This window comes from Scyliorhinus torazame, chromosome 1 (genome assembly GCF_047496885.1).
Source record: "Scyliorhinus torazame isolate Kashiwa2021f chromosome 1, sScyTor2.1, whole genome shotgun sequence".
NCBI lineage: Eukaryota > Metazoa > Chordata > Chondrichthyes > Carcharhiniformes > Scyliorhinidae > Scyliorhinus > Scyliorhinus torazame.
In genome coordinates, this window is record NC_092707.1 from 234335498 (window position 1) to 234355042 (window position 19545).

Genomic DNA, 19545 nt, shown 5'->3' on the forward strand with positions numbered 1-19545 from the left:
TCGGAAAGCAGAAGCACAAAGGGACTTGGGAGTTCTTGTTCACGATTCTCTTAAGGTTAATAGAACATAGAACAATACAGCGCAGTACAGGCCCTTGGCCCACGATGTTGCACCGAAACAAAAGCCATCTAACCTACACTATACCATTATCATCCATATGTTTATCCAATAAACTTTTAAATGCCCTCAATGTTGGCGAGTTCACTACTGTAGCAGGTAGGGCATTCCACGGCCTCACTACTCTTTGCGTAAAGAACCTACCCCTGACCTCTGTCCTATATCTATTACCCCTCAGTTTAAGGCTATGTCCCCTCGTGCTAGCCATTTCCATCCGCGGGAGAAGGCTCTCACTGTCCACCCTATCTAACCCTCTGATCATTTTGTATGCCTCTATTAAGTCTCCTCTTAACCTTCTTCTCTCCAACGAAAACAACCTCAAGTCCATCAGCCTTTCCTCATAAGATTTTCCCTCCATACCAGGCAACATCCTGGTAAATCTCCTCTGCACCCGTTCCAAAGCCTCCACGTCCTTCCTATAATGCGGTGACCAGAACTGTACGCAATACTCCAAATGCGGCCGTACCAGAGTTCTGTACAGCTGCAACATGACCTCCTGACTCCGGAACTCAATCCCTCTACCAATAAAGGCCAACACTCCATAGGCCTTCTTCACCACCCTATCAACCTGGGTGGCAACTTTCAGGGATCTATGTACATGGACACCTAGATCCCTCTGCTCATCCACACTTTCAAGAACTTTTCCATTAGCCAAATATTCCACATTCCTGTTTTTCCTTCCAAAGTGAATCACCTCACACTTCTCTACATTAAACTCCATTTGCCACCTCTCAGCCCAGCACTGCAGCTTATCTATATCCCTCTGTAACCTGCTACTTCCTTCCACACTATCGACAACACCACCGACTTTAGTATCGTCTGCAAATTTACTCACCCACCCTTCTGCGCCTTCCTCTAGGTCATTGATAAAAATGACAAACAGCAACGGCCCCAGAACAGATCCTTGTTGTACTCCACTTGTGCCAGAACTCCATTCTGAACATTTCCCATCAACCACCACCCTCTGTCTTCTTTCAGCTAGCCAATTTCTGATCCACATCTCTAAATCACCCTCAATCCCCAGCCTCCGTATTTTCTGCAATAGCCTACCGTGGGGAACCTTATCAAATGCTTTGCTGAAATCCATATACACCACATCAACTGCTCTACCCTCGTCTACCTGTTCAGTCACCTTCTCAAAGAACTCAATAAGGTTTGTGAGGCATGACCTACCCTTCACAAAGCCATGCTGACTATCCCTGATCATATTATTCCTATCTAGATGATTATAAATCTTGTCTCTTATAATCCCCTCCAAGACTTTACCCACTACAGACGTGAGGCTCACCGGTCTATAGTTGCCGGGGTTGTCTCTGCTCCCCTTTTTGAACAAAGGGACCACATTTGCTATCCTCCAGTCCTCTGGCACTATTCCTGTATCCAATGATGACATAAAAATCAAAGCCAATGGTCCAGCAATCTCTTCCCTGGCCTCCCAGAGAATCCTAGGATAAATCCCATCAGGTCCCGGGGACTTATCTATTTTCAGCCTGTCCAGAATTGCCAACACCTCTTCCCTACGTACCTCAATGCCATCTAATCTATTCTCCTCCACAACATTATCTTTTTCCTGGGTGAATACTGACGAAAAATATTCATTTAGTATCTCGCCTATCTCTTCAGACTCTACACACAACTTCCCATCCCTGTCCTTGACTGGTCCTACTCTTTCCCTAGTCATTCGCTTATTCCTGACATACCTATAGAAAGCTTTTGGGTTTTCCTTGATCCTTCCTGCCAAATACTTCTCATGTCCCCTCCTTGCTCGTCTTAGCTCTCTCTTTAGGTCCTTCCTCGCTACCTTGTAACTATCCATCGCCCCAACTGAAACTTCACACCTCATCTTCACATAGGCCTCCTTCTTCCTCTTAACAAGAGATTCCACTTCTTTGGTAAACCACGGTTCCCTCGCTCGGCACCTTCCTCCCTGCCTGACCGGTACATACTTATCAAGAACACGCAGTAGCTGATCCTTGAACAAGCTCCACTTATCCAGTGTGTCCAACACTTGCAGCCTACTTCTCCACCTTATCCCCCCCAAGTCACGTCTAATGGCATCATAATTTCCCTTCCCCCAGCTATAACTCTTGCCCTGCGGTGTATACTTATCCCTTTCCAGCCTTAACGTAAACGTCACCGAATTGTGGTCACTGTCCCCAAAGTGCTCACCTACCTCCAAATCCAACACCTGGCCTGGTTCATTACCCAAAACCAAATCCAATGTGGCCTCGCCTCTTGTTGGCCTGTCAACAAACTGTGTCAGGAAACCCTCCTGCACACACTGTACAAAAAACGACCCATCTAATGTACTCGAACTATATCTTTTCCAGTCAATATTTGGAAAGTTAAAGTCTCCCATAATAACTACCCTGTTACTTTCGCTCTTATCCAGGATCATCCTCGCCATCCTTTCCTCTACATCCCTAGAACTATTTGGAGGCCTATAGAAGACTCCCAACAGTGTGACCTCTCCTTTCATGTTTCTAACCTCAGCCCATACTACCTCGGAAGATGAGTCCCCATCTAGCATCCTCTCCGCCACTGTAATACTGCTCTTGACTAGCAGCGCCACACCTCCCCCTCTTTTGCCTCCTTCTCTGAGCTTACTAAAACACCTAAACCCCGGAACCTGCAACATCCATTCCTGTCCCTGCTCTATCCATGTCTCCGAAATGGCCACAACATCGAAGTCCCAGGTACCAACCCATGCTGTCAGTTCCCCTACCTTATTTCGTATACTCCTGGCATTGAAGTAGACACACTTCAAACCACCTAACTGAACACTGGCCCCCTCCTGCAACGTCAAATCTGAGCTCCTGACCTCTATACTCTCATTCTCCCTTACCCTAAAACTACAATCCAGGTTCCCATGCCCCTGCTGCATTAGTTTAAACCCCCCCAAAGAGCACTAACAAATCTCCCCCCCAGGATATTTGTGCCCCTCAGGTTCAGATGTAGACCATCCTGCCTGTAGAGGTCCCACCTTCCCCAGAAAGAGCCCCAGTTATCCAGAAATCTGAATCCCTCCCGCCTGCACCATCCCTGTAGCCACGTGTTTAAATGCTCTCTCTCCCTATTCCTCATCTCACTATCACGTGGCACGGGCAACAACCCAGAGATAACAACTCTGTTTGTTCTAGTTCTGAGCTTCCATCCTAGCTCCCTGAAAGCCTGCCTGACATCCTTGTCCCCTTTCCTACCTATGTCGTTAGTGCCAATGTGGACCACGACTTGGGGCTGCTCCCCCTCCTCCTTAAGGACCCGGAAAACACGATCCGAGACATCACGTACCCTTGCACCTGGGAGGCAACATACCAAACGTGAGTCTCTCACGCTCCCACAAAATCTCCTATCTGTGCCCCTGACTATAGAGTCCCCAATTACTAATGCTCTGCTCCTCTCCCCCCTTCCCTTCTAAGCAACAGGGACAGACTCTGTGCCAGAGGCCCGTACCCCATGGCTTACCCCTGGTAAGTTTCCCCCCCCCCCCAACAAGTATCCAAAGCGGTATACTTGTTTCTCAGGGGAACGACCGCAGGGGATCCCTGCACTGACTGTTTTTTCCCCGTCCCTCTTACAGTTACCCATCTATCTCCAATCTTTGGTGTAACTAATTCCCTGAAGCTGCTATCTATGACCCCCTCTGCCTCCCGAATGATCCGAAGTTCTTCCAACTCCAGCTCCAGTTCCCTAACTCGGTCTTGGAGGAGCTGGAGATGGCAGCACTCCCTGCAAGTAAAATCAGCAGGGACACTAACGGCATCCCTCATCTCAAACATCCTGCAGGAGGAACATTGCACTCCCTTCCCTGCCATTCCTCTAACTTTCTACCAAGATCTGGCTAACAACTAAATTAAATTTTTTATATATAAAAAAAAATAAAAAATTATTAATAACAATAATAAAATATGGTACTTACCTCACACCAAAGGGTTTTATTATTAGGTTAGAGGAGGAGGGCGGGTGGGAGACACTACACGTGTAGTGTCTCGGGTTTCCTCTCCACCAGAATTTATTGGTGAGGGTCTTCCCAGAAGTCTGCGGGTCGACTTCCTGTTCCCACCTTAAACACTAGAATTAAAAAAAAAATTTAAAGGAGAAACTTACCTCCCAGAAATCACTTCCGCACTGCCCCCGCTGAAATGGACTAGCCTGCTCCGCTCCTGCTGAAATCGACTTGGCCTGCAAGGTAAGTAAGTTGTTAATCTGTACTCACCTCACCACAGACAGCGACCTTTTAAATGATCCCCTCTGCCTCGCAGCCCCCGCGCTTTTTCAAAATTCCTGCGCTGATTCTAAGGTCCCAGCTCTCACTCCCGAACTCAACAGCTGACCTGCAAGGTAAGCAAGTTAATCTGTACTCACCTCACCACAGACAGCGACCTTTTAAATGATCCCCTCTGCCTTGCAGCCCCCGCGCTTTTTCAAAATTCCCGCGCTGATTCTAAGGTCCCAGCTCTCACTCCCGAACTCAACAGCTGACCTGCAAGGTAAGCAAGTTAATCTGTACTCACCTCACCACAGACAGCGAACTTTTAAATGGTCCCCTCTGCCTCGCAGCCCCCGCGCTTTTTCAAAATTCCCGCGCTGATTCTAAGGTCCCAGCTCTCACTCCCGAACTCAACAGCTGACCTGCAAGGTAAGCAAGTTAATCTGTACTCACCTCACCACAGACAGCGACCTTTTAAATGGTCCCCTCTGCCTCGCAGCCCCCGCGCTTTTTCAAAATTCCCGCGCTGATTCTAAGGTCCCAGCTCTCACTCCCGAACTCAACAGCTGACCTGCAAGGTAAGCAAGTTAATCTGTACTCAGCAAGTTAATCTGTACAGATAATGTTAATGTGCAGGTTCAGTCAGCAGTTAAGAAGGCAAATGCAATGTTAGCATTCATGTCAAGAGGGCTAGAATACAAGACCAGGAATGTGTTTCTGAGGCTGTATAAGGCTCTCGTCAGACCCCATTTGGAGTATTGTGAGCAGTTTTGGGCCCCATATCTAAGGAGGATGTGCTGGCCTTGGAAAGGGTCCTGAGGAGGTTCACAACAATGATCCCTGGAATGAAGAACTTGTCGTTTGAGGAACGTTTGAGGACTCTGGGTCTGTACTCGTTGGAGTTTAGAAGGATGAGAGGGGATGTTATTGAAACGTACAAGATACTGCGAGGCCTGGACAGAGTGGACGGGGCGAGGACGTTTCCACTTGTAGGAAAAACTAGAACCAGAGGACACTATCTCAGATTAAAGGGACAATCCTTTAAAACAGAGATGAGGAGGATTTTTTTCAGCCAGAGGGTGGTGAATCTGTGGAACTCTTTGCCACAGAAGGCTGTGGAGGCCAATTCACTGTGAGTCTTTAAGGCAGAGATAGATAGGTTCTTGATTAATAAGGTGATATGGGGTTTTGGGGAGAAGGCAGGAGAATGGGAATGAGAAAAGTATCAGCCATGATTGAATGGCGGAGCAGACTCGATGGGCCAAGTGGCCTAGTTCTGCTCCTATGTCCTATGTTTGCCCCATTTTGAACTCGGCTCTGGGGAACAGGTGTGGGTTCCTCTTAACCTTGTCAATCAAATCTATGTTTAAAGTCTTGTGAGTGTGTAAGGAGTTTGATATATATTTAAAATGTTGATCTGCTTTCTACTCACTTTCTGAGACCAGTCGTGCTCTCAGTGAGACTTGACTTTGCGATCAATGGTGGGCTGCCTTCCTTCCCCATCAGCCCAAAATCCAGGTGTGTTTCCAAGAAGTCCCTCATTCTCCTTCAAACATCAGGGGCGAAATTCTCCCCCAACGGCGGGATGTCCGCCGACTGGCGCCAAAGACGGCGCCAATCAGACAGGCATCGCGCCGGCCCAAAGGTGCGGAATGCTCCGCATCTTTGGCGTCCTAGCCCCAACATTGAGGGGCTAGGCCGACGCCGGAGGGATTTCCGCACCGCCAGCTGGCGGAAATGGCGTTTGTTGCCCCGCCAGCTGGCGCGGAAATGCGGCGCATGCGCGGGAGCGTCAGCGGCCGCTGTCAGTTTCCCGGCACATGCGCGGGAGCGTCAGCGGCCGCTGTCAGTTTCCCACGCATGCGCAGTGGGGAGAGTCTCTTCCGCCTCCGCCATGGTGGAGACCGTGGCGGAGGCGGAAGGGAAAGAGTGCCCCCACGGCACAGGACTGCCTGCGGATCAGTGGGCCCCGATCGCGGGCCAGGCCACCGTGGGGGCACCCCCCGGGGTCAGATCGCCCCGCGCCGCCTGGTCCCGCCGGTAAATACCAGGTTTGATTTACGCCGGCGGGACAGGCAATTTCTGGGCGGGACTTCGGCCCATCCGGGCCGGAGAATCCAGCGGGGGGTCCCGCCAACCGGCGCGGCCCGATTCCCGCCCCCGCCCAATCTCCGGTACCGGAGACTTCGGCGGGGGCGGGGGCGGGATTCACGGCAGCCAACGGCCATTCTCCGACCCGGCGGGGGGGGTCGGAGAATGACGCTCCAGGATTCTGCGATCAAAGGTCTCGCACACTGATTTGTTCAGAGATTTTTATTGCAAGTTATTTAGATCTCCAAATAACAAAAAATAGAAAATATATTTTTATTTACAATTTTTACATTTAATAATACAGAAGTGCCAACAATGAATGTAACATTTTAAAAAGTAACTATGGAGAATCTATTGTGAACGTGGTGTGGGTCGCGAGATTCGGTCATTTTGTAAAAGTGGGTTGCCAGAAAAAAAGTTTGGAAAACACTGCAATAAAAAGTGACAAAGTGACGATAAGTGTGCAGCTACCTTATAAAATTTTGCAACTACACAACAATTCATATTTTGGGTTCAAGACTGATTGTGATTATTCTTTTCCAGGAGTTGTCAGCAAAACACATAGCAGAAGCCAAGAAAAAGTTTGAATTTTATGATAAAGTGAGTTAACTTTCCGCCAATTTAACTTGGATTGTGAATCCATCCTAAAATATATGTAAAGTGCAAAGTTATGTATATTTTCATGCATTCTTGTTAAGAGCTTATTTAGGACCTAAAGTAATTGAAGCTGTACAGCTATTACTATAAAGATGTATTTTTTTAAATAAGCTGTAAATTTTAGACAAATTACATTTATAAAGATCAGTTCCCTAATTGGGCCCTAGTGAGTGACTGCAGGGAGAGCAGATCAGGGATGATCTTTGACTTTGGACAGATGACCCATGAGTCTGTGATTTTCTAACCTGCGGTCCCTGCTGTTAACACTGTTCCTCACCAGAAATACCTATTTATAGAATAACCCGTCTAATTTCAATTAGTTTATTAGTAATTTCATAGTTTGCACATGGCTTGGTGTAATTAGTTGAAACACCCAAATGTACATTAAGATGTTAAATTTAACACTTTTTCTGAAGGTAAAAATGTTTTTTAAGCCAAGTTTTGCCCCAAGTTGGGAACTAAAAGTGTGAGATAAAGCATTAGCTCATACTTATAGAAACATTCTGCATTTTTCCAGTTGTGCTGCTCAATTGTTTCTTAAAGATTTTGTTCTCTCGAGTCCCACGCAGACAAGGGAAGAATGTGCAAACTCCATAAGGACAGTGACCCGGGGTCGGGATTGAACTCCGTTCCTCGGTGCCGTGATGCAACATTGCTAACTTCTGGGCCACTGTGCTACGTGTGCTACCTTCTTGTGCAACTTGTATACTAGGGAATTCTAGGATTGTGCCCCAGTTAGGTTGATTACAACAGGCATATCCTAAAGGATTCTTCAGGCCATCAGTCACACTTGCCATGTTCTACCTTGAATTTAGGACAAGAATGGTGAGATTAGTAAAGAAGAACTGAGGGAACTATTCATAGATCTTTTCCCGCATTTTCACAAGTAAGTAATTCTGTATCACTTAAAATTGTATTTTCTTTTTAAATTGCATTTTGGTGCAATCCATTTTTCTGTTCAATTTTAACCATTTAAAATTCATTGATAGGAATATGCTGGACAGATACGTAAATGAAGAGTTTAAAGCAGTGGATAAAGATTTTAATCAAGGTAAGTATGTTTTACAATAGGTTTTATTCATGATTGCTGCGGCTGCTGAAGGAATCCGTTCCTAATAACATTAGGTTCTACGTTTTTAGAATGTTTATTTTAATACCAAGTTTATTAGATTCCTCTCTGTTGAAAATGTATTCTGTTTATAAATAACCAATCACATTTTAACAAAATTGGACTCTGTTGTCATGGTAGTTATCTGGTAACTCCATCATTTGTGTAGTTTCAAGAGAATCTAGAACATTGGAGCAGAAAAAGACCATTTGGCCCCTCAAACCTCCTCTGCCATTCAATATCATGCCTTCACTTTCCTGCCCAATTCCCATAACCTTTGATTTTCTTGGTGCCTCAAAAAATCTTAGGACATAACTCTTAACACCCCATTGTGCCCGGTGCACTTCCCGCTATTCTCGGGGGGAAAAGGGGGGAGCCCTTAAACGGGGTTCGTGTCGGGGTGGGGGGGGGCATGCTCGGAGGCCATTGGAGCCCCCAGATGATCAGGGGCTGGGCAGTGTCCTGGTGACTGCCAGGGCGCCAGGTTGGAACTGCAAGGAATGCGTCCTCAGAGGATCAAGGCCGTGGGATGGGGTGTGGGTGGTCTAAAGGGGACGCATGGAGCGGAGTGGCCAGAAAGAGGAAGTGGCCGTTGAAGAGGGGTGGGGGTGAGAACCCTCTGCGACCCCATAGCGGGTATCACTCACTTGGGTACTGGTGACGCAGACATTTAGTCATGGGGGAGGGGGGGAAGGTGCAAAGATTGCCCCTCTGGAGTCAAAGGTTGAATGTATTGCCCATGTCTGCAGGGTGTCGCTGTGTACGTGATCTTCCCTTAGAAATGACGCCTTGATCTCATGAGGAGCCAGTCTTGCTAGCAGCTTTATTTAGGTTCCCAGTCCAGAAAAAATACGTGTTGGAGAATTCAGTGAGATTCTCCCCAAGCTCGAAAATAATGATATAATGTAGGTGGATTGCGATGGAAATCATGCTAGAATAGTCAGCAGGATTATCACCGGTTTTCCAGCCTGAAATTACACTTCGGCATTTTTTGGGAGAATTGCCCCTTAGTCTTGAACATGTTCATTTGACTGAGCAAGCAAACACAACCCCCTAGGGTAGAGAAAACAAACTATTCATAATCTTTTGAGTGAAGGCATTCCTCTCGACACAATCCTAAATGACGGGGTCATAGTCTCAGGATAAGGGGTCAGAGTTCAAAACACTTTTTAACATTTACCTTGTCAAAGCTTCTTAGGACCTTATATGTTTCAATGAAATCATCCTTCATTTGTTTTTAATTCTTGAGCATGTAGGCCAATTCTTCTCTACTTTTGCTCAGGGGACAACCTTCTCATTCAAGTAATAAATCTAGTCAACATTGTTGCACCCGCCTCAGGGAAGTATATCCTACCTTAAGTAATAATTGTATGTAACACTCCAGCTGCAGCCTCTCAAGTCTTATATGATTATAGCAAAATTTCCTTGCGTTTACAGCAAAAACTTATTTGTGTAGCATCCTTAATGTAATAAAACAGCCTTGAGTGCTTCACAGAAATATTAAATACTCCAAACCCCTTGCAAGTGAAAGATAACGGGCGCGATTCTCCACTCCCACGCCGGTTGGGAGAATCGCCTGGGCCGCCAAAATTTCCCGGGACGCCGGTCCGACGCCCTCCCGTGATTCTCCCAAGCGACGGGAACGGCCCGGTCGAGTTTCGCAAGCCAGAGAATCGCCGGAGACACCGAAAATGGCGATTCTCCGGCACCCCCGCTATTCTGAGGCCCGGATGGGCCGAGAGGCCAGGCCAAAACGGCGGGTTCCCCCCGGCGCCGTCCACACCTGGTCGCTACAGTCGTGAGCGGTGCGTGAACGCTGGGGGGGACGGCCTGCGGGGGGGGGGGCGAGGGGGGATCCTGCACCGGGGGGTACCTCCGATGTGGGGTGGCCCGCGATCGGTGCCCACCGATCGTCGGGCCGTCGTCTCTGAAGGAGGACCTTCTTCCTTCCGCGGCCCCGCAAGATCCGTCAGACATCTTCTTGCGGGGCGGACTTGGAGAGGACGGCAACCACGCATGCGCGAATGACTCCCGTTATGCAGCGCCGGCCGCATCATCTATGTGGCGCCGCTTTTACGCAGGCGACAAGGCCTGGCGCGTGTAGATGACGCGACCCCGATCCTGGCCCATTGTCAGGGCCTGAATCGGTCGGGACCGGGGCCGTTTCGCGCCGTCGTGAACCTCGACGGCGTTCACGACGGCGCGGCCACTTCGGCGCGGGAGTGGAGAATCCCGCCCAACATACTGTTTGCCTTCCTAACTGCATACTATGGGCATGTAAACCTCTATGACCAGTGTATAAGGACACCAAATACAAACATCTACTGGAAGTTTTGTGGCCCAATGGGTAGCATCCTTGCTTCTGAACCAAAAGCTCTGGGATTTAGTCCAACCCCAGGACTTGATGGCTAAGGAAGATGCCTCATCAGTGGCCTACACTAGGAATTAATAGTAGGACAATATTAAGGTAAGTATCACACAACAGACCCAATGATGTTGAGGTCCGTGTGGGAAACCTTTTTGAAAGGAAAGGGCCTGGGCAGTGCAAATCTCCCCATCAAGTTTAAACTTCTCAGGGGGTCAAGAATTCCAAAGGGTCCTAATACAAACAACAGCGAGAGCACAACATTCGCCGCTTTTGGCCTTGAAAGATCCAGCCCGTTATAAAGAGTTTGTAAGATTGACAAGATGGTTGCATAACCAAAGGGAATGACTAATGCAAAAAGGCCCCCACCTTTTAAACAATATTTTTGTTATGGAAACAAGCGTGAGGAACACATGATATGGGCCTTAAAAATAATGATCGTATTCTTAAGGTTGAAGTAAGCAGAATAATTAATCCTGGCAATCAACATAGAAGCAGAGAATGAACAGAGTCATTATTTTATTATTATAGTTTATTGCTTTGTTCTTTAACTTGATACAATATTAGCTTATTTTAGTCAGCAGATCACATAAGCAAAAATAGTTTTAAATCTGTTCATCCAGTTGAAGTTTTAGAGTAACTGCTTTATTTCTTCTTTATTTAATTAGTGATTGATTTTGATGAGTTTCTGGGAATGTACAAAAGGTTATTCATCCAATGCAGAAGTGTGGTAAGACAAGTTCTTGTGATTTAAAATCATAATGATGTATTTCTACAATGTCTTTGCTCCCTTCTTCCATTCAGCATGCCATGACTGAAAAATACAAGCAGGTCTCTTCTAAACTCCTATCCCTGCCATTCTGTAATAGGCTACTCTGCTTTCTGAAACTAATCCAGCACTCCCCTTGAGGGCCAGTTGATTTCAGCCAAATTAGAAGTTCAAATTATGAGGAATCTTTAAAGTGCAAACTTGCGTTATGTTCTATGTTCTGTTTGACTATCCATAATGCAGCATACTGCTGCTGTACCGATGTGCCTCAGCACCAGGGGGCAAACTTTAGCAGCAAGAACCTGAACAATCATCCAATCATTAGTTTACATTTGAATTCTGATCCACATACATTCATTTGAAGAGTGCACAACAAAATATTCCCTCAACCTAGTAGTAATCAAGGAATATCAACCAAATGGTTTTATTGATGCTGTTTTACTCTGGTCGCCTTACAATAGTGACCATTTCAACAGAGAGAAACAATAGTATCCGTAGTGACATTACTAATTAACCATACAAAATATCCACTTTCCTATTGTCAGGGAGGGATGATGCTGCCTGTTGCTATGATCTTGTGACTGCAGGATTTTATGCCAGCCAGATTGTTAGCCACGCTCCAAAATTACATTTTCTGTTAAAGGAATGTTAGTTTGGTTGGGTGAGAGAAAATAATTGATCAAAGTTAGCGCTCAAATCCAATCCAGCCAACTACTGGCCCATCAGCCTACTTGCAATCATGAGAAGAGCAATGGAAGGCGTCGTTGAAGATTGGAACTTGCCAATAACCTGCTCACTGATGTTCAGTTTTAGTCCTGTCAGGGCCACTCGGTTCCCACCTCATCACAGCCTTAGTCCAAACATGGGACAAAGAGATCACCTCAAGAAGAAAGGTGAGAGTGACTCCCCTTGACATTAAGCAGCATTTGAATGATTGTGACACCAAGTAGCCCTGGCAGAATTGAAGCAGTCAGTAGAGATCAGGAGTTAAACTCTACATTCGTTTGCACAAAGGAAGATGGTTGTGGTTGTTGGAAGCCAATCAGCTCAGTCCCCGATCATTGTTGCAGGAGTTCCTCACGGTTGTGTGCCAACCATCTTCAACTGCTTCATTAATGGCTTGCCCTCCATCATAAAATCATAAATGAAGATGTCTGCACAATGTTCTGTACAATCCGCAACTATAATACTGAAGCAGTCCATGTCCAAATGTAGCAAGACCTGGACAATATCCAGGCTTGGGCTGACAAGTGGAAAGCAACATTTGTGCGACACAAGTGGCAAGTAATGGCCATCTCCAATAAGAGAGGATCTAACCATCACTCGATGGCATTACCATAGCTGAAACCCCTACTATCAACATTCTGGGGTGGTTACCATTGAACTGAACTGAATCAGCCATATAAATGCTGTGGCTACAAAAATAGGTCTGAGCTTGGAAGTTCTAAGGTGAGTAACTGACCTTTAGACTCTGCAAACCTTGTTCACCATTTACATTAAGAAGTCTTACAACACCAGCTTAAAGTCCAAGGGCAGCACGGTAGCCTTGTGGACAGCACAATTGCTTCACAGCTCCAGGGTCCCAGGTTCGATTCCGGCTTGGGTCACTGTCTGTGTGGAGTCTGCACATCCTCCCCGTGTGTGCGTGGGTTTCCTCCGGGTGCTCCGGTTTCCTCCCACAGTCCAAAGATGTGCAGGTTAGGTGGATTAGCCATGATAAATTGCCCTTAGTGTCCAAAATTGCCCTTAGTGTTGGGTGGGATTATGGGGCTAGGGTGGTGGTGTTGACCTTGGGTAGGGTGCTCTTTCCAAGAGCCGGTGCAGACTCGATGGGCCGAATGGCCTCCACTGTAAATTCTATGAAATCTAGGTTAGTTTCAAACACTAGCTTTCGGAGCACTGCTCCTTCCTCAGGTGAATGAAGAGGTATGTTCCAGAAACATATATATATAGACAAATTCAAAGATGCAAGACAATGCTTAGAATGCAAGCATTTGCAGGTAATTCAGTCTTTACAGATCCAGAGATAGGTTAACAAAGGCCCACCAGGGAAAGCGGGAGCATGTCCCACCTGTTAAAGTCACTCTCTATCTGCTCTACAAGCCAAGATAAATTGAGCCTGTGTAGGGCATCCCAGTTCCCACCACCTGTATACCTAAATAACAAAAGCTCCTCTCCACCATCTTGAGCGGGAGCTCCCCCAGTCTCTCCTCCTGACCCCTAGCGTGGATTACAAACAGCTCACTTTTCCCCACGTTCAACTTGTACTCCGAGAAGCTCCCAAAGTCCCCCAGGATCCGCATGACCTCCCCCATCCCCTCTAGTGAGTCCGAATAGAGGGAAACCCGGTGCTCCCCCCCCCCCCCCCCCCCCCGACCAACCCCCTCCAGTTCCTTGAAGTCCTCAGCGCTATGGCCCTCAATTGCTCAATTGCCAGGGCAAATAGTAACGGGGATAGGGGGCACCCTGCCTCGTCCCTCAGTGCAGCCTGAAATACTCTGAACTCAGCCGGTTCGTGGACACACTCGCTACGGGGGCCTGATACAGTAGCTTGACCCACCCTATGAATCCGTCCCCGAATCCAAACCTACCTAACACTTCCCACAGGTACTCCCACTCCACCCTGTCAAAGGCCTTCCCTGCATCCATTTCAGTCACTACTGCATCCCCTCCCTCCGAGGGCATCATAATATTCAGGAGCCTCCTCACATTTGTTCAGTTGCCTGCCCTTGACGAAACCCGTCTGGTCCTCCTCGATCAGTCCCGGGACGCAGTCCTCTATTCTGGTAGCCAGAATTTTTGCCAGCAATTTTGCATCTACATTCAGGAGCGATATCGGCCTGTAGGACCCACATTGAAGCGGATTCTTCTCCCTCTTCAAAGTGAGAGCGATCAATGCCTGCAACATCGTCGGGGGGAGGGTTCCTCTCTCCTTTGCCTCGTTAAAGGTTCTTAGCAGGAGCGGGCTCAGTAGCTCCGAGAACTTCTTATAAAATTCTACAGGGAAGCCGTCCGGACCCGGGGCCTTGCCCGACTGCATATTTGCCAGTCCCTTAACTATCTCCTCCAACTCAATCGGGGCCCTCAGTCCCTCCACCCGATCCTCATTCACCCTTGGGAACCTCAATTGATCCATAAATTGCTTCATCCCTTCCCCACCCCTGGGGGTTCTGACTCGTACAGCTTCCCATAAAATTCCTTGAAGACTTCATTGATCCTCTCTGGGCTCAACACCGTATTACCTTCCTTATCCCTCACTCCCCCGATCTCCCTGGCCGCCTTTCTCCTGCAAAGTTGGTACGCCAGCATCCTACTTGCTTTCTCCCCATACTCGTAGACTGCCCCTTTCACATTTCTCAACTGTGCCTCCGCCTTCCCCGTGGTCAGCAAATCGAACTCCGCCTGTAACCTCTGGCGCTCCTTTAGCAGCCCCCCCCTCCGCGTACTTCCTGTCTACCCTAAGCATCTCTCCCACCAGCCTCTTCCTCTCCCTCTTCTCTCTGTGGGACCTAATAGAGATTAATTCCCCTCTGATCACCGCCTTCATAGCCTCTCAAACCGCTGCTACTGTTACCTCCCCTGTGTCATTCGTTATCACATAGTTCTGAATGCTCCTCCTTATCCGCCCACACGCCTCTTCATCCGCCAGCAGCCCCACATCCAGTCTCCAGAGAGGGCGCTGTCCCCGCTCCGCCCCCAGTCATAGGTCCACCCAGTGCGGGGCATGCCCCCCGAGTCCAAGCTCTGGAATTTACCCAACATGTGCCTCATGAATTCCGCATCACCCCAGTTCGGGGCATACACGTTCACCAATACCACCCGGGCCCACTGTAGCTTGCCACTCACCATTATGTACCTGCCCCCCCCTTATCCGCCACGATGCTCCCTGCCTCAAACGCCACCCGTTTACTAACCAGAATTGCCGCCCCTCTGGTCTTTGAGTCTAGCCCCGAGTGGAACGCCTGGCCCACCCATCCCCTCCTTAACCTCGTTTGGTCAGCGAGTTTTAAGTGCGTCTCCTGCAGCATGGCCACGTCCCCCTTCAACCCCTTTAATTGCGAGAACACGCGGGATCTTTTGACCGGCCTGTTCAGGCCCCTCACATTCCACGTGATCAGCCTGGACCGGGGGTTGACCCCTCCCCCTCCCTCTCTGCCGACTAGCCATCTCCCTTTTTTGGCAAGCGACGTGCCGGCGCCCCCAACTCGCTCCAGCCCTCCCGCCGGAGACCCCCCAACCCGACTCCATCTATCCCCAACGGTTGGCTCCCCTTCAGTCAGTAAAGCAGCACCCCTTCTTCCCCCCCCCCCCCCCAGCCCCCCAATCCCAACCCGCATGCCAAGCACCCGCTTAGCACTGATTTTCCCCCCCATTGCGCATCCGTAAGTCAGCTGACCCCGACCGCTCCCACCTCTATCTCAAAACTTACTATTGTCTCCTCTTTCGGGCCCCCAACCCGCCCTCCCCCACAGGGTAAGGGGGCAAGTGCCGTCCGGATCCTTCCCATGCACCGGAACGCACAACCCGGGCGTTACCCCGCCCCCTGAAACAAAAAAAAAGGAAAAGAAAAGCAAAAAAACTTAACTTCTACTAACAATCTTGCACCAGGCCAACACCCGGTTACACATCTCCGCCAGCTCGTTTTACCCACGTGCAGCTGCCCCTTAGTTCAAGTCCAGCTTTTCGTGCTTAATGAATGTCCACGCCTCATCCGGCGTATCAAAATAATGGTGCCTGTCCTGGTACGTTACCCAAAGTCTCACAGGATGCAGGAGCCCGAACTTCACCCCTTTGCTGTGAAGGACCGCCTTAGCCCGGTTGAAACCCGCATGCCTCCTTGCCAGTTCAGCTCCCAAGTCCTGGTATATGCGAATCTCGTCGTTCTCCCACTTACTGCTCCGCTCCTTCTTTGCCCAACGCAGGACACGCTCCCTGTCTGTAAAGCGGTGGAACCTTATCACCATCGCCCTCGGTGGTTTGTTCGTCTTCGCGAGGACTCTGTGCACCCCATCCAGTGCCGCGGGAAGGCCCCCGCGCCCATCAGCGTCCCCAGCATTGTAGTCACATACGTACTCGCGTCCACACCCTCCGCACCTTCAGGGAGGCTATGGATCCGCAGGTTGTGACTCCAAGACCTATATTCGAGGTCATCAGTCTCTCCTGCCATCTCTTGTGCAGGGCCTCATGCGCCTCCACCCTGAACACCAGGCCCAGGATCTCGTCCTCATTCTCCGATACCTTCCTCTCCACCTCTTTGATCGCCTTCTCCTGTACCTTCTGAACCTCCACCACCTTTTCCATGGAGGCCTTCATAGAGGCCAGCATCTCCGTCTTCAGCTCTGCGAAGCAGCTCCTCAGAAAGTCTAGCTGCTCTCTCGACCCCTGGGCCGACGCTTCTTGGTCCGCGCCGGCCGCCATTTTGTCCTCCCGGATCTGCTCCGCTCTCTTCCTCGCAATCGCTCGTTTAACGGCCTCACTCCTGGTTCCCTCCACACAGCAGTGGGGGGAACCTCTCCAGCTTCCTTTCCCACTCCGGTATTCACCTTCCAAGTGCCGTTGCCGCCCCGTTTAAAGACCCAAAACCCCGATCCCGGTGGGAGCTGCCGTGTATGCGACCTATTCGGACATGGCCGCTACCAGAAGTCCTGCCATAAAAACACTTAACAAGATAGCCTCAACTGCTTCACTGGGCAGGGAATTCCACAGCTTCACGACCCTTTTGGTGAAGAAGGTCCTCCTCAACGCCATCCTAAATCTGCTCACCCTTATTTTGAGGCTATGCCCTTAGTTCTAGTTTCACTCGCCAGTGGAAACAACCTCCCTGCTTCTATCTTATCTATTCCCTTCATAATTTTATATGTTTCTCTCAGATTCCCACCTTATTCTTCTAAATTCCAATGAGTATAGTCTCAGCCTACTTAGTCTCTCCTCATAAGCTAAACCTCTCAACTCCGGAATCAACCTAGTGAATCTCCTCTGCACCCCCTCCAGTGCCAGTACATCCTTTCTCAAGTAAGGAGACCAAAGCTGTACACAGTACTTCAAGTGTGGCCTCAACAGCACGCTATACAGTTACAACATAACCTCCCTGTTTTTAAACTCCCATCACTCGAGCAATGAAGGACAAAATTCCATTTGCCTTCTTAATTACTTGCTGCACCTGCAAACCAACCTTTTGCGATTCATGCACAAGGATACCCAGGTCCCTCTGCACGCTACAATTTTTTTACATTTAAATAACAGTCCAATTGGCCAATTGGCTTAATTGGGGGGGAAAAAAAGAATTGGGTACTCTAAATGTATTTTAAAATTTTTTTAAAAAAAAAAGTGATGTCCACATCCCATTAAATAGTTGAAGCGTTATGGAGGAGGGGTTATGGTGTGAGGTGCTCCGGAGAGTGAATGTCTCCACCTCGTGCACGAGGTTGGGGCTGATACAGCTGAAGGTGGTATACAGAGCACACCTCACGAAGGCGAGGATGAGCCGATTCTTTGAAGGAGTAGAAGATGTGTGTGAACGTTTGGGGGGGGGGGGGGGGGGGGGGAGGGGGGAGGAGGGGGAGCCCGCTAATCACGTTCATATGTTTTGGTCCTGTCCAAAGCTAGAGGATTACTGGAAGGAGGTTTTTAGGGTAATTTCTAAAGTGGTGCACGTGAAACTGGACCCGGGCCCCCGGGAGGCCATATTCGTGGTGTTGGACCAGCCGAGGTTGGAAACGGGCGTGGAGGCAGATGTTATAGCCTTCGCCTCGTTGATCGCCCGAAGACGGATCCTGATAGGTTGGAGAGCAACCTCTCCACCCTGTGCCCTGGCGTGGCGGGGGGACCTGTTGGAATTCTTGACTCTTGAGAAGGTTAAGTTTGAACTGAGGGGAAGGATGGGGGGGTTCTACAATTTATGGGCATTATTCATTATGCATTTTCAAGAACTGGATAACATCGAACATTAGTTGGAGGGGGTGGGTGAGCGGGTTGGGGGAGGGGGGGCTGTGTGTGTTAATGGAGACTATGGGTGATCCCTAATTCCTTTCTGTCATTTGTTTAAGTGAACATGCGGGCTAATGTTTGGGGTTTGGTGGGAGGATGGGATTGTTGTTATCGATATGGGGATTGACATATTTGTTTAATTATTGTTTATTGTTGGTGGATGTAAATTTGGGAGAAAATGTGAAAAAGGAGAATAACAAATATTAAAAATAAAAATAAATAAAATTCACCATTTGTGTGACCGTGTTTGAGGAGCTGTTTGTCGCCGGGGGGGGGGGGGTGAAAAAGGGGAAAAATGTGTACAGACCGTATAGTTGATTGCTGGGTGTTTCCTGGGGTCTTTATTTGCTGTCACCTATTTTGATACATGTTTGTAATAAAATATATTTAGAAAAACGTAGTTGCAGCCTGATGTTGCTGTAAAGCAGTTTTTAAACAATATTATTCAATTTTGCAACTGCTGTTGTCTGTTTCTATGATAGATAGCCCAGGATGCTACTGATATGGTACAGTCCCCACGCAAACTATCAGAAGGGAGGCAAACTGCTTTAAATACAGGCAGCAAGGTACTTTGAACAAAGGTTTCTTAACATTCTTGTAGCTGTTAGCAACCATTATTATAATTCGCAAAAGGTTTTTAATCGAATAATAGTATCAGTAATGTACCATTGCAGTAAAGGCATTTGACTTAATTAGCATAGACACAATACAGTAGTCTTAAATGTTCCCGTAAATTACTGACTTATGGCATTTACAGTCTACAGAGCCAGTGTTTTTTTTTGTTCTCATTTGGAAATTGACTTACCCAATAATCTTATTTGAGTAAAATACATGATAGTAAAGTGGGAATTTAGTGGTTTAAAATAAATAATTAATTTGGATTCTGAGCAACCAGTTCAGAATCTACTCATTGTTAGTTAGTCAAATCATTTTAATTCAAAATTCCTTGCTTCAAACTATCTGCTTATTTTGTTGATAACCAGTAAATTTCCATTTGCTTATTATTTACATTACCTAATTTAAATTATTGGATAATTTTCTCAGCGCAACCACCAAATGACTGAATTATCTGTCAATAGGTGACCCCAAGATGTATCAATCCCTTCAAGATCACATCAGCAAAGTGTGAATTTACTGCTTTAAAATTGAATTATCAAATGTTTTTAAGTAACTTTGAATCATTAGGACATGACTGTAAATAAATGTTTTCTAATGCAGTCTACTCTTAATTCAAAGTTGGT

At 47.9% G+C, this 19545-nt stretch overlaps 1 protein-coding gene across 6 annotated transcripts in view; it reads left to right on the forward strand.

Moving 5' to 3' along the window:
- cep43 (centrosomal protein 43) overlaps window positions 1-19545 on the forward strand; it is a 144013-nt gene that overhangs the window by 60813 nt on the left and 63655 nt on the right. For 5 of the 6 annotated variants that reach the window (XM_072503405.1, XM_072503396.1, XM_072503387.1 and 2 more), the window contains 5 exons: window positions 6962-7018; window positions 7891-7961; window positions 8065-8126; window positions 11217-11278; window positions 18787-18870. In XM_072503405.1, coding sequence (XP_072359506.1) covers window positions 6962-7018; window positions 7891-7961; window positions 8065-8126; window positions 11217-11278; window positions 18787-18870 — 336 coding nt within the window. The remainder of the gene's footprint in view (window positions 1-6961; window positions 7019-7890; window positions 7962-8064; window positions 8127-11216; window positions 11279-18786; window positions 18871-19545) is intronic. The other variant, XM_072503422.1, reaches the window with a different exon arrangement.